The following is a 21,139-nucleotide window of genomic DNA, read 5'->3' on the forward strand; positions in this document are numbered from 1 at the left end:
CATGTTCATTATTTAACATAAACATTGTTAACATGTTTGGAGGCATGCATGGCAACATATTTTCTTCCACATTTGCATTTTACATTATACAATGATAACAATGATTAATAACTTATTTTTACAAGAATATTTTACAATAGCACTATTTTAAGAAACCAGTCATTTTATGACTGCTATACTAAAATAATCTCAGTCATAGTTACTGCCAACTGTGTACTTCAGCTAGTGAACTAAATTTTTATTTTTATATTCGAAAATGCAGAATAGTATAACACATATATGTGATTTTTTTTAGCAACAATGCAACAATTCTATAGACTTGCCAGAGGTTTACTTGAGATTTTTCCTCCAATGTTTAAGACCTGACTAGGTAAGGATTAAACTACTTTAAACTCATCATCTCTCATTTCTGCTTCCCTTTCCCTGCTGTGCACAAAACATTTCTGATGTCCATCTACAGGAGTCAATAGTGATCGAGTCAAAATAAGATAATCATTATTATTTATAAACTTACTTTAGTTTTGTTATGTTTTCATAAGATATCTCAATTATCTCGGTGGCGTCATGTTGTATGGTGGTGCGCGGGGGCTGAACGGACAGAACAGAAGCGCGTGTCTGGACATGTGTTTGTGCGTGCACGCGTCCATGCGATTGATTAAGATTCCCGTCGAGTTATATAAATGCTGCCAGACATTGGACTTAAAAATGACGGGGCATTATCTATATCAATTTCTGTTTCTACCGAAGTCATGTTGCTGACCTTCAGTTCAAGCTGCAGGTGATTCAAGCGATGTCTGTGTGACTGCGGTGAAGCACAGGTGACCCTGGCGCAGAGTAGATCACGTGTTGACCGGTCAACGAATAAAATTAAAAGAACTCCTCGTATAAATATCCCCATCATGCACGATGCAACATCGTGGCATTTTTTTTTTTTTGCATCGTGAAGTATCGTACTGCGAAGTATCATTACATCCCTAACAAATCAATCCGATTTATATTAACTTTATCTTGGAGTCAGATGATAATACCAACTTGCGTAATGCCAAAACGTCATCTACAAGCACCCGAAAAGACAGAATGCGCTAGAACCCTTCGGCCATGCCGTTGGTTGCCGCCATTGGGCCAACGGATGAGTGGGGACATATTTGTTCCCTGTACAACACTTAACATTCTTAAAGGTTTATTGTTTAATATTAAACTGGAAATACAAGAACATGTGCAGTGTTTCCTCTAGGATTTTTTCCAGCTGTGGCGGCAGGGGGCGCCCATGAGGATTAAAAATGTACATTCTTTTTTAAAATGTAGAATATAGTTTACAGTAAACTAACATGTATTTTTTATAATTTTTTTTATAATATTCATGCTGTCATTTACTTTTCCTTATATTTTTTCTTAAAAAATACGTTTTATAGCAGTGATTGACGGAACACCCGACCAGTTATCCGACATCAGCAGCAATTTAGTCCACACTCGGCCCGTTTGACATAAAGACCCTGACCCGATCACACCGCAAATCGCGCAGTTAAATATAAACCTTTAAGGGTCTTCAGACAGAGCTTAAACACAAATAAGCACAGGACCATTTAAAAACTGCTATCTATCGGAATCGAGTCGAATTTTGGTCTTGGATGTTAGACCCGCAGTTAACTCTTGTTTATTGAGTCCCGACCTGCATCTACAACGCGAATGACACATTAATATACATCAAATATATGCGTTTCACCCGCGGGTACCCCGACCCTGCTGTCTGAAAACAGATGAAACCGTCTCACCGTCTGCCTCAAGTTTTAATTACCAACGTCCTTCTCTTGCCACGGGAATAATGTAAGTTTCCTTACAAACAGATTCGACTATTAATGTCTTGCATTTCCATATGAGTAGTATTCAGTATTAAGCTTTTTTTTTTTGGACAAATATCTCGTCATTAAATGTGAAACTTTGTGAGTGTCGATCTAAAGAACGGAAGATTGACAGTTGAGCGGTCAGCAGCACGCTGCGCTTAGTCTATATTCTGAATAACTAATGGCCCGATAAGTTGATAATATGAGTACAGTGATTCCAAATGAATTTCCAAAAAACTCGTAATATGTTAAATCGAAAGTGAACAGCATACGCGTGATGACCTTGAACCTTAAATTACCCTACATTTATTGTCATACAGATAAAAGTTAAACAACATTAGAAACTGTAAATGTTGTATTTTTATTTGTGTAAACTCACAATAAGGAGAAAACGTTATGCTTATTTAAAATCCTTAAAAACATGACGTGCCTTCTGCTGCTTTGGTTTTACAGCGCGTCACAAAAAAAGAACAGAAACTTAAATACTTTTTTTATTCGTTTTGTCAATCTGATAATTATTTAAGTGTAACATATTTCGTGTAGGCTTATTTATTTTATTATTATTTCTCAAAACAGAGACATAGGCTAATCATCATCTGTTGATTTAAATCTATGTGTGCATGAAACTAAACCCATGGGGAAATTGATATTTAGGCGATTTATTTATAATTGAGTGAACAACGCGAATCCAGAAAGCAATTTATTTATTTTTAAAGACAGCCAGTCTGGCAGGGCTCTTTAATTTGCGAGCTGCCACCGTGGGCTTTGTCTAGAAGGGATACAGCAAATGCCGAAAAGTTTAGGATTAGATTTGGAGGTAGGATTATTAGGATGAAAACAGCGGCTCTGGCTAAATGAGATCCAAATACAACCTACAATCGTGTGAAATGTTGTGTTTAGAGTTGGGTTTGGGTGAAGGATTATGATAAAACAGTGCTCATACGGCAAGATTTCGTTTGCTGTATCCCTTCTATCCACAACCGCAGGCGTGGCGGGGATGTTTTAGGCGTGGCGGCCCGGGGATGTTTTAGGCGTGGCGGCCCGCCACGGTAGAATGTATATAGCGGAAACACTGATGTGTGACAGAGAGATGATCTTACTCAAGTATCTCCAGTTTACAGTCAGGATTCTGCAGCACATCAGAGATCAGCTTCACTCCTGAATCTTCAACATCATTCACAGACAGATTTAGTTCTCTCAGATGTGATGGATTTGATGTCAGAGCTGAAGACAGAGCAACACAACCTTCATCTGTGATATTACATTCACACAACCTGTAGAGAACAATGACACACAGGTTACTCTCAGTTCATAATAAACACATCATATTAACATGGATTTCTTCTTTTTAATTTATACATAATTTTGCTTTCATCTATAATTCAGTGTATGTGGACGTGAGTGTGCACCTGTTTTTTTAAACTTATAATCAATGTTGGTAAAAAAAACCTGTATTATCATCTCAGAAATATAAATCAGTGGTTCGCAAACTTGTTTTTGGTTCCACTTTTGTAGAGAACAACATTTGTTCCTCCCACACACCAATATAAAGACTCTTAGATACATCCTTTGCTTTAAACTATTACAATATTTATTTGCAATATTGTAATTCATACAGTAGTTCAACATCTTTCTGCAAAAACTAAATCAGGGAACAAGTAAGTAGGGCTGTCACTTTTCGTTCGAAAATCGATTGCACAATCGATCGGACCAACCAAAAAAAGTTTCGAAAACGAAAATAGGTAATCGATTTTAACCAAATATGTACACTATTAATTTTAAAAGAATTAAACAATAAAAAAATATAGACGTAATAAAACTCACAAACAAGCAGAAAAATAAAATAAAGAATTCCGAAAGTGCAGTAGGCGTTGCGAAAGCTAGACAGAAAATCCCCAGCAATTTTACGCACCTATAGTTTCACGCTTTCAATCGCTGCATCTAGTGTTTTTCAAAGAAAATGGAGGACAACGTCAATAAACCTGCGCAACACGAGAGAGCGACGAAAGCGACCTTACATGAGCCACCATTGCCAGCTGACAGCGAACCGCTTTTGTGGTGGAAGATTGGCAGTACGACATACCCATACCCCCACCTTGCGCAGCTGGCAACGAAGTACCCGAGTTTCCCTGGGACATCAGTGCGGTCGGAGCGCGTCTTCTCAACAGATGGACATATAGTGAATAAAAACCGCTCTGGACCCCGAAAATGTTGATCGACTTGTTTTCCTGACCAATAATTTGTAATGGCCCTAGCTTTTTTGCGCATTTCATTATGCCTGCCTGGTGCCGCCTAAGTGTCTGTTACGTTTAAAAAAAAAAACACACACAGCCTGTTCTCAACTTCAAGTAAGTCTATTTAAAGTTTCATTTTTGAACAGTTGTTTGAAATGGATTGAATCATTATTTAAAATAATTTTTGAATTGCCTAAATCATAAATGCAGCCGGTTTGAAGCCTGCAGTAATGTTTTTCATTTATGTTATGGCAGCAGTCCACTCTGCATATTTTTTTTCGAGAATGTTGCACTACTGTTGCTTTTTATTATTCTGCACGAAACTTAATGACAAAAAATAAGAAATATTGCTTACTTGTGCGTTTCCAGCGCTCTCTTTACGTTTGTCCGTTATTTGACGTTGAAAATGGAAACGTCTTTTAGACATGGAAAATCGATTTTACAATCGATTCAATGAACACTTATATATTAGAAATCGAAAATGATTTTTTCACAAAAGTGACAGCCCTACAAGTAAGCATTTAAAGAAGAAGGATTAAAGGAATATTTCACCCAAAAACTAACATTCTGTCATCATGTTGTTACAAACCTGTATAAATTTCTTTGTACACAAAGGAAGATATTTTAAAGAATGTTTGAAACCAAACCGATCAGAAGCCCCATTGACTTCAATAGTAGGAAAAAATAATACCATGAAAGTGAATGGTGCTTAAGATCTGTTTAGTTTCAAACATTAATCAAAATATCTTTCTTTGTGGTCATCAAAACAAAAAAATTAATACAGGTTTGTAACAATATGAGAGTGAGTTCATGATGACAGAATTTTCATTTTTGTGTGAACTATACCTTTAACGGCAGAATGACACTTTTAAATGTTTATTGGGTAAAGTCTAAGTTACACTGATCTGACAAATGCACAGTTACCACATTTATTCAAAATGAGAGATTTAACTAATTCTGATCATGCAAGCGGGGGACAGCAAGTATGCTGCAAACTATTTTTACACACTTGAGAATAAGTAGCCATCTTATTGCCCTTGCATTTTGACATTGATGTCATACAGAATGAGATCTGTGCAGATTTATTCAGTTCTTATTTATTAAGTATTATTCAAAATTTATTAAGTACTTATTGTAATGTATTCATGCAAGTTCTCATAATCTGAATGGCCAAATAGTACTTGATCTTACTCCAGTATCTTCAGTTTACAGTCAGGATTCTTCAGTACATCAGAGATCAGCTTCACTCCTGAATCTCCGATTGTGTTCCCAGTTAGATTCAGTTCTCTCAGGTGTGATGGGTTTGATGTCAGAGCTGAAGTCAGAGCAGCACAACCCTCATCTGTGATATTACAAAAACACAACCTGTAGAGAACAATGATACACACAGGTTACTCTCAGTTCATAATAAACACATCATATTAACATGGATATCTACTTATTAGTTTATACATCATTTTTGCTTTCATCTATAATTCAGTGTATGTGGACGTGAGTGTGCACCTGTTGTATTAAACTTATAAACAATGTTTGTTAAAAATAAAAAACAATGTATTATCTTCTTTTAGAAACATAAATCAGTGGTTCCCAAACTTGTTTCTGGTTCCACTTTGTAGAGAAAAATATTTGTTCCTCCCATATAATATTGAACCGTTCGGTTCGACCCCCACGGTCCAATACGCGCATGTGAATTGCGTTTTTTTTCTGTTTATCCATCCAAATCTGTCAGTTTTATATTCCCTTCACTTTTGTTAATGTGCGTGCCCGCGCCGGAGTTGATATCTAGTCACTGTGCGCTAGCTGCGTTAACTCTGCTTGAACTCTGCTTGCAATGCTGGTGTCATATTTCATTTGCGCAGTCTGACAACAAAAAGAAGCAGCACGACTGTCTTTTAAATCTGAGGTGTGGATTCATTATTTGCGCGTGTAGATTACATACAACATCAATGTAAAGATGCAAATTCGCCACATTAGACCGATCGCGTCACAAAGCACGACTGAAGGCTAGTAAGGCTGTCCCAATTCGAAGGCTGCTAAAATGAAGCCTCAAAATGCATCCAAATTCACATGGGGCAATGCGAATGACGCAAATTGGGCTTGTTATTGATGCAAACGCGCGTTATTTGCCTCAAACACGTCTACCGCGGAAGTTGAAAAAGTTCAACTCAAGAGGAGAATTCGCATGATGCTAAAATAAATCCCACCAGTAATCTTGATTGAGGAACGCATTTTTTGTTTCTACACAGACATCATGATGTTGGCGTTAACTGTAGTGCAGTAAGGTATATAGCTTTCATTTACAATGTAAAGTTGAATTGACTAAGTACAGGTATATAAAATGCCCAATTTATGTTATGTAATGAATTTACATGTTCCCCAGTTTGAATAGGATATCATTTTTATATGTCTTTATTTAATTATATCTTACATTATTGTATCAATACACTAGAAATGTGTAAGATGATTTTTGCATTTACATAAAATAAAGAGAACTGCAATTAAAACAGTATTTTTGCTTCTTAACATCTCACTGTTCCTGTTACCTAAGCATAGAATAAGTAAAAAACACTTTAATAGGCCAAGGCATCAGAACCGATACCGAACTGAAAACCGTGGACAAGAACCGAAAATTGTATTGAACCGTGAACTACAGTAAGTGTATTGTTGCATCACTATTTAAAATCATACTGTAGTGCAACATCTTACTGCAAAAACTAAATCAAGGAACAAGTAAGCATTGAAAGCGGGATTAAAGAGATAGTTCACCCAAAAAATTAAAATGTTGTCCTCGTGTACTCATTCTCATGTTGTTACAAACCTAAATAAATGTCTTTGTTCTCATGACCACCATTGTTCTGATGAACCAAACCGATCAGAAGCCCCACTGACTTCCATAGTAGGAAAAAATAATACCATGAAAGTGAATGGTGCTTAAGATCGGTTTGGTTTCAAACATTCCTCAAAATATCTACCTTTGTGGTCATAAGAACAAAGACATTTATACAGGTTTGTGTCGTAGTGTGCCCCGAGTGAGGCCAAGGGGAGGTGGTAGGAAGGCTTGGATCTCCCTAAGGCGGAGTCACAAAACCAGGAAGTAGTGAGTATGCCACATGCTATACAATAGCCATTGTTAATATACTCTGTTTGTAATAAATTGTGTTTAAACTCAAAATAGCTTCAGTGTGTTTCATTATACATTATTGGAAACTATTACAGGTACTCAGCTTAGCATTACTCAATAATATGTGCACCTATTAATGAACAACACATAGCATATGTGCACTGCATGTGCTCAGATAGAATTTAAGACAAGCACATAAAACACAACCCACAGAACCCAATGTTAATGATTAATGATTATTTAAAAAGACAGGTATCAATACACATAATGTGAGATTCTACACCATGGGTAGAATGATAGTGATGACAACATACAACCCGTCATCACATACCCCCCCCTTAAGCCCGTCACTAATCACAGTGACGGGACAGAAAGTCCGCAATCACATTCTGGGTTCCAACATTATACCTCACTTGAAATTTAAAAGGTTGTAGCGAAAGATACCAGCGTGTAATGCGGGCATTGCTGTCTTTCATTCTATGAAGCCATTGTAATGCCCGATGATCAGTCTCTAGGATAAAGTCCTTGCCAATGAGGTAATACTTCAAGGTGTCCAAGGCCCACTTAATAGCTAGAGCTTCTTTCTCTATTGTAGAATAGTTTACCTCGCGGGGAAACAGCTTCCGACTGATATACTGCACAGGCCTACGGTTTCCACTGTCGCCTTGTAACAGTACAGCTCCTAGCCCGACCCCAGAGGTATCTGTTTGCACACAAAAGGGAAGTTCAAAGTTGGGGCTTTGTAACACCGGGTCCTGACACAAACAGTCTTTAAGATCCTGAAAAGCTGCTTCACATTCAGAAGACCAAACAACCTTCTGAGGGCTGTTGTTACGGGTGAGGTCTGTTAGTACAGCGGCTCTGCTAGAGAAATTGTGAATAAAGCGCCTGTACCAACCTACCAGACCCAAAAAGGACCTCACCTTGGAGGCGGACATGACCGCACTGCCTCAACTTTGTCTAGTTGGGGTTTTATTACTCCACCCCCTAGTACATACCCCAGGTAAGTCACTTCCGGCTTTGCCAGATGGCATTTAGTGGCATTAGCCACCAATCCTGCATCACGGATTTTGGAGAACACAGCAGCCAGGTGTTTCAAATGGTCCTCCCATGAAGAGCTGTAAACAACAACATCAATATATGCTGCTGCAAAATCCTCTGTACCTCTTAGTACATGGTCCATAGTCCTCTGAAAAGTTGCTGCAGCTCCATGAAGGCCAAAGGGCATGACCCTAAAATGAAAGAGACCACTTGGGACCCTGAAAGCAGTTAGCTCTAGGGCTGCAGCTATCGATTCTTTTTGTAATCGATTAATCTAGCACTGAATCGATCGATTAATCGGATAATTTTTTTGTGTGTTTTTAAACAACCAAAACAAATAATGCATAACGAAAATGACTTGGCTGTAAAATGTTCAAGCATTTGGCTTTTATTTCTAAAAAAACCAGAGGTATTTGGCTCCAAGAAATAAGCCTATTTATTTCAATTTTTTACCCATTTAGTGTTTGTGCCAGTGCCAACAATTAAACACTTTAATTTATTAATATGCACAACAGGTTTCATGCTGTAATCTAGCCCTGACATCAAGTTAAATATCTGGTTTATGTACATTTCTACACCTGCAGCATTTACCATTAGGCTTTAAACATATAATATATCTTTTCTGGGGTGAGCCTATTTGCTATGGTAACAACCTGTGTGTATGCGCGCACGTCAGGGAGCTACACTGCGACCAAAATGGTCGCATATGCGACCTTTTGAACTGCCGTTGCGACCCTAATTTTTAATGGGTCGCAAATGTGCTACCTAATGTTTTAGACAATATGCTATGATTTACTATGAGCATTTATTAAAACAGAAATGTGGATTTTAAGAATATGTTTTATAACGTGCTCTGAGCCATCAACACGTTGGCTTCATTTTGCGTGAAAGCACGTCGTGTCTCTCCCTATCAGTGTGCGTTTGCGTGCTCAGCTGTTTCTCAATGAATTGGATGGGACGTGACGCAAGCGCAGTGTCTTCCTTGTTTCTGAACTTGAGCAGAGGTCTTTCTTCACTGAGGACGCGGGACTCCGGACTCGTATGGTTCCGTGTTTATATTTTAAATGGTTTGTCGGGTCCGGTTAGGTCCTAGTTTAATTACTTTGGGTCCCAAGTCTGATTAATGTTGTGTTTATAACCCGAGTCGATCGGAAAACGTCCATGAGCGCTACCGCGCTAAAGCTCTAATGCAGATTCAGCGTGCCTCCGGTTTCTATGGCGATGGTTCTTGTTACGACCACGCGCTGCATTTTCTTTCTCACATTTTTTTAATAATCTTATTATTAATTAACCATATATTTTCTAAAACCATATCCATATTAAGTTTGGACAGAGATTGTAGCAAAAAGCAATGCTAATGTCAAGCCAATTGCACTGAACGAGCAAAGCAATGTAAAGTCTGTCCCCGGGACAGCAAGTACACTTTTAAATCTGAAATAATGAGTGGATTAAGCTTTTTAAATCGGCAAGAGAGAAATAGAAAGATAGAGCAGAAGCAGTAAAAGTGCCTATCTAATAGAAATTATTACCATTATAACATCAGTCATAACATCAGTCACATTTATAATCTATAGACCTGCACTGTCTATTAATATACTATACATAGTATTGTATTATATTGAGTTTGATAAAAGGGGTCTAATTGCTTCATATATCAGTGCAAAAACAGTAAGTCTTTTCGTGGTGCTTTGACAAACAGTGTCAGCTTTGTTAATGGCAAAGAAAGTTTGGGGTGGTTAGATTGATGAAATATAATGTGAAATTAATATAAATTTTCAATGAATCAAAGTATTGTGTTGTGTCACACATTATTAGTTCTACATCACATGTATAGTAGACCATTATTTGTCAGTGGGTAATAATTGCCCTTTTCACCGGCTACCACCACCAAGTAAATTTCAGATCTGTGGGAAACACTGCAACGTTTAAGAAAACAAGGCGGCATGTGGTTTAAAAGATGGCAAGTAAAATAAAAAGCATATCTGTATGCAATACAGTTTCATTATTGTTCATTATTATCCAGAGCGCCTTAATATAACTTGAAAAAAATATGTGCGACCAAATCATATTTTGCGCAAGTAACTGAAAAAGTTGGTAGCGCAAGCGCCACCAGTGGAAAAGGTTAGTGTAGTTCCCTGACGTGCACTTGTGTTTGTGTGTGCACGCGTTCTGTGCGTGAGGAAGAGTGACACCCCAGTCAGACGTTCAGTTGCTTCATTGCATTTTGGTACTGCAGAAATACATACATTACTTTTCAATAGAACGCTGCATTTGGTTTGCATCACTTGCATTGCGGTGCATTTTAGGTTAAGAATCCGTTCGAAAAATCACAACATCACGTCCCGCTGTATACAGTGAGTGCATGCTGAAATTATTGTTGTGTGGCTACATAAAAGTTTAAGCATATGTGATGCATTGCGCGATCGGTCTGACTCGCGTGAGAGAGAATAACTTCCTTATCCTAAACTCCAATAACAGAGATTATTATTATTATTGAACAAAATATGTCAGATTACAAGTTGCCCATATATGATTGCACTGTGGTGCCGTTTTTTGGTACACACACCTGTAGTGCATGTGTGTGTGTCAAGGGGTTCTTTTTTAATCTATACTGTCCTGCAATTGAACGTGAATACGTTTACTACTTAAAAACATCAAAGCTAAACATCATATCTAGTCAAACCGCATAACGACATCGCTACAAATACAGTATGGGATTAAAATCAGCGGAAGCTACGTTACCTTGTTTCATCGACGCTTGGTGAAACAACAGTGGATGTTTTCAGTTCAGATGCTGAATGTAATGATCCCAAACTTTAGACAGTCTCTCTCTGCCGTTTATGGACATATTCGCTCCGCCATCGCGCCAACTAAATTCAAAATGTACCACGCGCTATGATGTGCTTCCTGAACATTGAACAACGGTCCGTGTGAATCAGATCTCGGCGCGTGTAGTGCGCGTCATAGGAATTTAATGAGGCTTCGAGGCAGAATTTTTGCCTCGAGGAATTTTTTGAATCGAGTAAATCAAGTAACTCGATTAATCGTTTCAGCCCTAGTTAGCTCCTTAACACTGTCAGCTAAGGGAATCTGCCAATATCCCTTACATAAGTCTAGTGTGCTCAGATATTTGGCCTTCCCAAGGCGTTCCACTAGTTCATCAACCCTAGGCATGGGATACGGGTCAAAGGCAGAGATGGAATTCAACTTAGAAAAGTCTATGCAAAATCTAAGGGTACCATCCTTTTTCGGCACCAGGACAACAGGACTGCACCATTCACTCCTGGAAGGCTCAATGGACTCTATGCACGCTTAACTTCCGCGTTTGACTCAAGGCTGCTCTTCAGTTTCCGGTACGGGAGATTTAAAGCGGAGTGACGGCAGAATCGCTAAATTTACTCGTTGTTTGCTGGATTTACCCAAATTTACAACCTGTGATGTTTGAAGAATTGTCCAGATGTGCAAACTCGAGAAAGGTTGCAAGTCGTCTTATCTCTGTAATCATTATGATATGTTCATCATACTAGCAGAGCTTACATTGTGCTGTTTTTATGATTCAGGATTAATGTCTTTGTAATGTTATCTTAAAGTGTCAGGTAAATTAAAAGACGTAAATGAAATCTCACTGCTATATGAGGAAAAAGCAACACGAACTGCAGCAGGACTTATATTAAATGTGACGTTTAATACCTTTTTTTTGTATATTCACGTCGATTGTCAAAACATTTTTACTTGGATATTTTTGAGTCATATCTTGGAACTTTATAGGATATAAATAACAACGCAAAAAGAACTATTGACTATGGTAAAGTCCATTTAAGAAATCTATTCCATTATTTGTTTATTTCTTGTGCTGTTTGTTTATTTTAATACCCCGTGTATTTAGTTTGTTGTGTGTGTGTTTTATTTTTCTCTGAAGTTATTCTTGTTGTCATTGATATTAATTTTCTATTTGTCTTTTGCATTTGTTATTAATAAAGCATAAATGCGCAAAATACACGTTTTTTACTGTTCTAACATTTTGCTTGTATAACCACAGATGTTATCTTCGCTAGTACTGATGATAACAATTATACAAAATTCATAAGTATATCAACAACAGATGAATAGCACTGTTATCAGTGCAATTTCTTTCTAAAACTAGTGTTAATGCAGATACAGGGTAGCAGTGAAGAAGTTGTCATGCTTGAGTCTAATGCTGTAAACACTATGACACACACCAGTGGTGGCTAGAAGTTCGGTTCTCCCGTCTATAAAAATATACTTTCATACGTTTAAATGTCATTATGGTATTAAATGTGAAGTGTAAGTTATTTCTATGTAAATTAAACAACCATCAACAAAATTTGCAGTGTTATTTTGGCTATTTTCGCAACCAACGTTCCTGAATATCATTGAGCTCTATGACTGGCGGAAGTAGTCCAGCATCCTGAGATTTCACCGGAAATACGTCAAGCACCGCCGTGCATAGAGTCCATTATACCCATTTCCAACATTGTCTCAACTTCCTTCTTCAAGTCTGAGATAAGCCTTGCAGGAATCCTGCAACATGTCTGTCGTACTGGACCTGGTGATAGGAGTCGGATATCATGTTTCATTACCTCAGTTCTGCCTGGCCTCTCGTTGAAAAGACTCTCTGGAATCAAAGATCGTAGGTTCTTCTGCTGCTCTGATGTTAGATGTCCAAGCTCTGGAAGGACCATGGAATCCTTGACTGTTGGGAAGTATTGCTCAATAGACTCTTCCTCTTCCTCCACCTTCCGTGCAAGCAGCTGGTCTGACAACGGCTCTGGTCTGTCCTGCCAGGGTCTTAAAAGGTTGATATGAAAGACTTGCTTCTTCTTTCGTCGATCTGGCAAATGGATCTCATAATTTGTAGGACTTATCTTCCTCAGTATCTCGTAGGGGCCCTGCCACTTGGCAAGTAGACCACTGTCCAAAGTTGGGAGAAGCAGTAGCACTTTTTGGCCCACACTCAGAGTTCTCTTCCGTGAAGACTGGTCATACCATGCTTTTTGCCGCTTCTGGGCATTGGCCATGTTAGTGTGAACAAGCTCTGCCATAGTGTCCATCTTTTCTCTCATCTTTAGGACATAAGAGACAATGTTAGTCCGTTCTTTAGGTATGTCTCCCTCCCAGGCCTCCTTCAAAATGTCCAGTGGTCCTCGTACCTGGCGGCCATAGAGTAATTCAAAGGGGGAATAGCCTGTTGAGGCTTGTGGAACCTCTCGATAGGCAAAAAGCAGATATGGCAACCATTAATCCCAGTCTGAGCCGGTCTTTGAGACAAACTTCCGAAGCATTGCTTTTAAGGTCTGGTTGAATCTCTCAACCATCCCATCAGTCTGGGGGTGGTACGGGGTGGTTTTTATGGCCTGAATCCCTAGCATTGAATAGACTTCCCTGATCTGCCTGGAGGTAAAATTTGTACCTTGATCTGTAAGAACCTCAGTGGGTATCCCCACCCGAGAAAACAACTGCACTAGAGCATTGACAATTTGCCTGGTCTTTACCTTTTTGAGGGGGAATGCCTCGGGATACCTAGTAGCATAATCTCACACCACCAAGATATAACGGTTCCCTGATTTACTCCTCTCTAAAGGTCCCACAATATCCATAGCAACTCTAGTGAATGGTACATCAATGTGTAAACTACAGTGTTTCCTCTAGGATTTTTTCCAGCTGTGGCGGCAGGGGGCGCCCATGATGATTATAAATGTACATTATTTTTTAATGTAGAATATAGGCTACAGTAAACTACATGTATTTTTTTATAATTTTGATGCCATTTACTTTTCCTTATATTTATAGCATATTGCTTTTCTATGTTTGATCTAAATTGTATTTTCATAAAAAATACGTTTTACGGATCTTTTTTTATTGTAGTTTTAATGCAGTGTGCAAGTTCGTGCTTGTGTTTAGCGTTACAGAGCTGTAGCAAAGTCACGCACAGTCCTGTTTGATAATCCGCACCGCTGTGATGGACAGAACACCCGACATCAGCAGCAATTTTATTCCACACCCTGCCTGTTTGACATAAAGACCCCGACCCGGTCACACCGCAAATAGCGCAGTTAAATATAAGCCTTTAACGGTCTTCAGACAGATCTTAAACGCAAATAAGCACAGGGCCATTTAAAAACTGCTACCTATCGGAATCGAGTCGAATTTTGGTGTTGGATGTTAGACCCGCAGTTAACTCTTGCAGTCCCGACCTGCATCTACAATGCAAAAGACACGTCAATATTATTACACCGGTTACCTCAAATATTATGCGTTTCACCCACGGGTACCCCGACCCTGCTGTCTGAAACAGATAAAACAGTCTCACCGTCTGCCTCAAGTTTTTATTACCAACGTTCTTCTCTTCCCACGGGAATAATGTAAGTTTCCTTCCAAACAGATTCGACTATGTCTTACAGTCCCATATGAGTAGTATTCAGTATTTAGCTATTTGTTTTTGGACAAATATCTTGTCATTAAATGTGAAACTTTGTGAGTGTCGATCTGAAGCACTCGAGCGCAGAAGATTGACAGCTGAGCGGTCAGCAGAGCGCTGCGCTTATAGCATATATTCTGAATAACTAATGGCCTGATAAGTTGATAATATGAGTACAGTGATTACAAATGAATGTCCAAAAAACTCGTAATATGTTAAATCGAAAGTTTTTATGTCTTTTTAGTAATTATGTCATTTCTCGCAGCCCTGCGCTGCGTCGGTATATGTGCCGGTGAACATGACCTTGCGCCTTAAATTACCCTAAATTTATTGTCATACAGATAAAAGTAAAACAAAATAAACTGTAAATGTTGTATTTTTATTTGTGTAAACTCACAACAAGGAGAAAACCTTGTGCTTATTTAAAATCATCAAAAACATGACGTGCTTTCTGCTGCTTTGGTTTTATAGCGCGTCACAAAAATGAACAGAAACTCATATACTTTAAATTTATTCGTTTTGTCAATCTGATAATTATTTAAGTGTAACATATTTCGTGTAGGCTTATTTATTTTATTATTATTTCTCAAAACAGAGACGTAGCCCAATCATCATCTGTTGATTTAAATCTATTTGTGCCTGAAACTAAACCCATGGGGGAAATTTTTATATTTTAGGCGATTTATTTATAAATGAGTTTACAACGCGAATCCATAAAGGAATTTATTTATTTTTAAAGACAGCCAGTCTGACAGGGCTCTTTATTTTGCGAGCTGCCGCCGTGGGTTTTGTCTAGAAGGGATACAGCAAATGCAGAAAAGTTAATGATTAGATTTGGAGGTAGGATTATTAGGATGAAAATAGCAGCTCTGGCTAGATGAGATACAAATACATCCTACAATAGTGTGAAAGTTTGTGTTCAGAGTTGGGTTTGGGTGAAGGATTAGGATAAAACAGTGCTCATCCGGCAAGATTTCGTTTGCTGTATCCCTTCTATCCACAACCGAAGGCGTGGCGGGGATGTTTTAGGCGTGGCGGACCGCCACGGTAGAATGTATATAGCGGAAACACTGAACTAACCAGGGGTGCTCTATCCCCTTTCTTGACTGGGGCTGTTAACTGGCATTCTGAACAGGACTTACAAAAATCAATCACATCCATGTACAAACGAGGCCAATAAAATCTACTTGCAATTCTTGCTAAGGTTTTTTGTTGGCCTAAGTGCCCTGCCCAAGGAATGGAGTGCCCTATTTGCAACACTTTAGCTCTCAATGACAGGGGGATCACTAGCTGGTCACCATCATCGGTTTTACGATACAACATATCCCTTTTGACTATAAAGTGATCCCTGTCCTGAAATTTTCCTATGTCCGAGGTAGTAGCAGTTATCAACAGGAGTCCACAGAAACGTGTAAGTGTATTTGATTTTAGACTTGTGAAGTTTTAGCGCAGTGTCGTTGCTAAGAAACGCTCTCTTGTTTACCTTTGTCTCACGTGCTGCAATCCGCGTTTGTTCTCGCGTGTCCTCGCGTGCTTTAGTGTATTACAGTAAATACAGTAGTAGTTTCGGCCATTAACGTGTTGTTGATTGTTTTCGGGCGTGGCCAACGCCAGGAGAGTATTTAAACAGCAGTAAACAGTTCAGTCTTCAGGTGAAGCAGTTATCAACAGGAGTCCACAGAAACGTGTAAGTGTATTTGATTTTAGACTTGTGAAGTTTTAGCGCAGTGTCGTTGCTAAGAAACGCTCTCTTGTTTACCTTTGTCTCACGTGCTGCAATCCGCGTTTGTTCTCGCGTGTCCTCGCATGCTTTAGTGTATTACAGTAAATACAGTAGTAGTTTCGGCCATTAACGTGTTGTTGATTGTTTTCGGGCGTGGCCAACGCCAGGAGAGTATTTAAACAGCAGTAAACAGTTCAGTCTTCAGGTGAAGCAGTTATCAACAGGAGTCCACAGAAACGTGTAAGTGTATTTGATTTTAGACTTGTGAAGTTTTAGCGCAGTGTCGTTGCTAAGAAACGCTCTCTTGTTTACCTTTGTCTCACGTACTGCAATCCGCGTTTGTTCTCGCGTGTCCTCGCGTGCTTTAGTGTATTACAGTAAATACAGTAGTAGTTTCGGCCATTAACGTGTTGTTGATTGTTTTCGGGCGTGGCCAACGCCAGGAGAGTATTTAAACAGCAGTTAACAGTTCAGTCTTCAGGTGAAGCAGTTATCAACAGGAGTCCACAGAAACGTGTAAGTGTATTTGTTTTTAGACTTGTGAAGTTTTAGCGCAGTGTCGTTGCTAAGAAACGCTCTCTTGTTTACCTTTGTCTCACGTGCTGCAATCCGCGTTTGTTCTCGTGTGTCCTCGCGTGCTTTAGTGTATTACAGTAAATACAGTAGTAGTTTCGGCCATTAACGTGTTGTTGATTGTTTTCGGGCGTGGCCAACGCCAGGAGAGTATTTAAACAGCAGTAAACAGTTCAGTCTTCAGGTGAAGCAGTTATCAACAGGAGTCCACAGAAACGTGTAAGTGTATTTGTTTTTAGACTTGTGAAGTTTTAGCGCAGTGTCGTTGCTAAGAAACGCTCTCTTGTTAACCTTTGTCTCACGTGCTGCAATCCGAGTTTGTTCTCGTGTGTCCTCGCGTGCTTTAGTGTATTACAGTAAATACAGTAGTAGTTTCGGCCATTAACGTGTTGTTGATTGTTTTCGGGCGTGGCCTGCTGAGTTTCAGCCCACATTTGAAGCACTTATAAAAGCAGTCAGTCCACCGCGGCAGCGGTCGTGTGCAGCCCTCGTCGTGTGAAGACCGAAGAGTGTAAAGACCATCGACTCTACCTGCGCGACTCCACCGAGCAGGGACACCGACTGGGCACTTAAGTATTGCACTTTTTGTACTAACTTTTTCTATTTATCTATATAGCACTCTTTTTCCTCTCTTGTACATTTCCTATTCTCATAATTTTACTATGTGCTTTCAAATCTCTACTGTCATTACAACTCGTAAATCTGTTGTATCACGTCGCCGTGGGAGAAATATTAATAACCTCCGCACTCTCCCACCTTCCACTATTGCCTCACTCTCTCTTCCCATTGGCTTATGGAACTGCCAATCTGCTGTCAACAAAGCAGATTTCATTACTGCCATTGCCTCACATTCTGGCCTTTCTGTTTTAGCACTTACTGAGACATGGATTAAACCAGAGGACACGGCCACTCCGGCTGCCCTCTCCAACAACTACACTTTCTCACACAGTCCTCGCACAACAGGAAGGGGTGGAGGAACTGGTCTGCTCATCCCAAAGGACTGGAAATTCCAACAGCAAACCCCCTCATGTGACAGCAACTCTTTCGAATCGCATATTGTTACTATCATCCACCCTACTAAAATGCATTTTTTAGTTATCTATCGCCCCCCAGGTCAACTTGGACACTTCTTGGAGGAGTTAGACGTACTTCTGTCTTCATTCCCTGAGGATGGTACTCCTTTAGTAGTACTTGGTGACTTCAATATCCACCTGGAGAAACCACAGGCAGCTGACTTCAACACCCTGACTGCGTCGTTTGACCTCAAGCGAGTCCCTACTTCACCAACACACAGGTCTGGTAATCTTTTAGATCTTATCTACACACGCTGTTGTTCCACCTACCACACCCAGGTCACCCCACTTCACACATCTGATCACTTCCTAATTACTCTCGACCTCGACCTGACTCCCCCTGTCGCTACATACGATCCCCCATTGGTCACGTTCAGGCGCAACCTGCGCACGCTCTCTCCCTCCCGCTTATCCTCTGCGATTGTTTCCACGCTGCCCGCTCCCAGCCAACTCTCTCTGTTAGATACTGACAATGCCACTGACACACTTTGTTCCACTCTTACATCCTGCTTAGACACATTATGCCCTCTGACATCTGGACCGGCCCGGGTCACACCTTCTGCTCCTTGGCTAACTGAGGTTCTCCGTGAGCATCGCTCCACACTCAGGGCTACAGAGAGGAAGTGGCGCAGATCGAATGATCCTTCTGATCTCTGCCTCTATCAGTCTCTTCTTGCCTCCTTCTCCAAGGACGTCTCCTCTGCAAAGACCCTATACTACCATTCAAAGATTAACAACTCACCTGACTCTCACACTCTCTTCAAGACCTTCTCTACCCTTCTTTGTCCCCCTGCCCCTCCACCTTCATCCGACCTAACGGCTGATGATTTTGCTTCCTTCTTTGTGAAGAAAACGAAAACTATTAGCAGTCAGTTCTCCGAGCCGCCGCTTCTTGCGCATTCTCAAATCCCTGAGACATGCTCCCTTCCCTCCTTCTCTCTCCTATCCGAAGCAGATGTTTCCAAGGTCTTGGCTTCTAATCATCCGACTACCTGCCCGCTAGATCCCATACCCACCCATCTCCTCCAGGCCATCTCTCCGTCTGTTATCCCTGCTCTCACTCACATTATCAATTCATCCCTTTCCACTGGCACCTTCCCTGTAGCATTTAAAGGGGCCCGGATAACCCCGTTGCTGAAGAAACCCACTCTCAATCCTGCTATGCTAGAGAACTACAGACCCGTTTCTCTTCTTCCCTTCATTTCCAAGACTCTTGAACGCATTGTGTTCAACCAGCTCTCCACTTTCTTCACACAAAATAACCTCCTGGATAGCAATCAGTCTGGATTCAAAAGTGGTCACTCCACTGAGACTGCGCTGCTATCAGTCATTGAGGCCCTAAGGCAGGCAAGGGCAGCCTCCAAATCATCTGTGCTGATCTTACTGGATCTATCTGCAGCTTTTGACACCGTCAATCACCGCATCCTCCAGTCGACTCTCATGTCTATGGGTGTCACTGACACAGCGCTTTTATGGTTCAAGTCGTACCTCTCAGATAGGTCATTTCGGGTATCCTGGAGAGGTGACGTCTCCGAACCCCAACGTCTAGATACCGGGGTCCCTCAAGGCTATGTGCTTGGACCGCTGCTCTTTTCGATATACATGACATCCCTGGGCTCTGTCATTCGGAAACATGGCTTTTCCTACCACTGCTATGCAGACGACACTCAACTCCACTTGTCGTTCCACCCTGATGATCCTACGGTTTCTGCCCGCATCTCGGCATGCCTGAAGGACATCTCACTCTGGATGAAGGATCACCATCTCCAGCTTAACCTTGCGAAGACAGAACTGCTTGTCATATCATCCGAACCAAAGATTCAGCACAACTTTTCCATTCAGCTAGGTTCCTCGACCATCACGCCTTCCAAGACGGCCAAAAACCTGGGAGTGGTCATTGATGATCGGCTTAGCTTCACGGAGCATGTTGCCAGCACCGCTCGCTCTTGTAGATTCATCCTCTACAATATTAGGAAAATTAGACCTTTCCTAGATGAGCATGCTACGCAGGTCCTGGTCCAAGCTCTTGTCCTGTCCAGGCTGGACTACTGCAATGCGCTACTGGCAGGACTTCCAGCCTGCATGACCAAACCCTTACAGATGATTCAGAACGCAGCGGCAAGAGTGGTCTTCAATGAGCCAAAGAGGGCGCACGTCACTCCTCTCTTTGTCAAGTTACACTGGCTTCCTATAGCAGCCCGCATCAAATTTAAGGCTCTGCTCCTGGCCTTTAAAACCACCACTGGGTCACCACCCCCTTACCTTCGCTTGCTTATAGAGCCTTATGTACCCTCTCGATCACTGCGCTCTGCCACCGAGCGACGACTTGTGGTACCATCTCAAAAAGGGAAGAAAACACGAACGCGTACCTTCTCAGGAACTGTCCCACAACTGTGGAATGATCTGCCGGTCGTGACACGATCAGCTGACACTGTAGCTGTCTTTAAGACTCGGCTAAAAACCCATCTCTTCCACCATTACCTAACTTCCTAATTACAGATTTACTATCTTTATTTAGTTACCCTTCTCTTTATCTCTTTCTCTATCTACCTTCCTCTTTATCTAAAAAAAAAAAAAAAAAAAAAAAACTACTAACATACCCTTGGCTATGTATATTGTGTTGGACTTGATGAGACTATTTCCAGTGCACTTATGTATTGCTGTTCTTATGTTGCCATAATTGCTTCTATTGTTTACCTCACTTGTAAGTCGCTTTGGACAAAAGCGTCTGCTAAATGACTAAATGTAAATGTAAATGTAAATGTAGTAGCTCTCTGAAATAGACTCTTAAGTGTGACATCCTGTTTCTGCAACTCAGCAATATTGTGAGGTATATCAAAGAAGTCAATACTGTCAGGTTGAGGAAGTTGTTCTACCACAACTGTTCCTTTAACTTTCTCCTGCCTCTTCTCATGTCTGGACTTTTTTGTTTTGGGCTGGTTAGCAAAAGGTAACACGTTAAGAGCTTGTTTATTCCTTTCTGCCTGTCTTGTCTTCGCCCTGGTTACTGCTCTGACTTCAGCAACATCTGTCTGACTTTGCAATAAGTCAACAAGTACTGGTAGGTCCCTGCCCAAAATAACTGCATAAGGAG

At 40.4% G+C, this 21,139-nt stretch overlaps 2 protein-coding genes across 2 annotated transcripts in view; both read right to left on the bottom strand.

Annotated features, from left to right (window-relative positions):
* LOC135771878 (uncharacterized) overlaps nt 1-21,139 on the bottom strand; it is a 138,125-nt gene that overhangs the window by 51,684 nt on the left and 65,302 nt on the right. The gene's annotated exons all lie outside the window — the stretch shown is intronic.
* Nucleotides 5,322-21,139, bottom strand: part of LOC135771847 (ribonuclease inhibitor-like) — a 19,437-nt gene continuing 3,619 nt past the window's right edge. The window contains exons 3-4 of the mRNA XM_065282225.2: nt 7,802-7,899; nt 5,322-5,440 (exon numbers count right to left, since the gene is read on the bottom strand). Of these exons, the coding sequence (XP_065138297.1) occupies nt 7,842-7,899 (58 nt within the window). The 3' untranslated portion in view covers nt 5,322-5,440; nt 7,802-7,841. The remainder of the gene's footprint in view (nt 5,441-7,801; nt 7,900-21,139) is intronic.

This window comes from Paramisgurnus dabryanus, chromosome 8 (genome assembly GCF_030506205.2).
Source record: "Paramisgurnus dabryanus chromosome 8, PD_genome_1.1, whole genome shotgun sequence".
Classification (NCBI taxonomy): Eukaryota; Metazoa; Chordata; class Actinopteri; order Cypriniformes; family Cobitidae; genus Paramisgurnus; species Paramisgurnus dabryanus.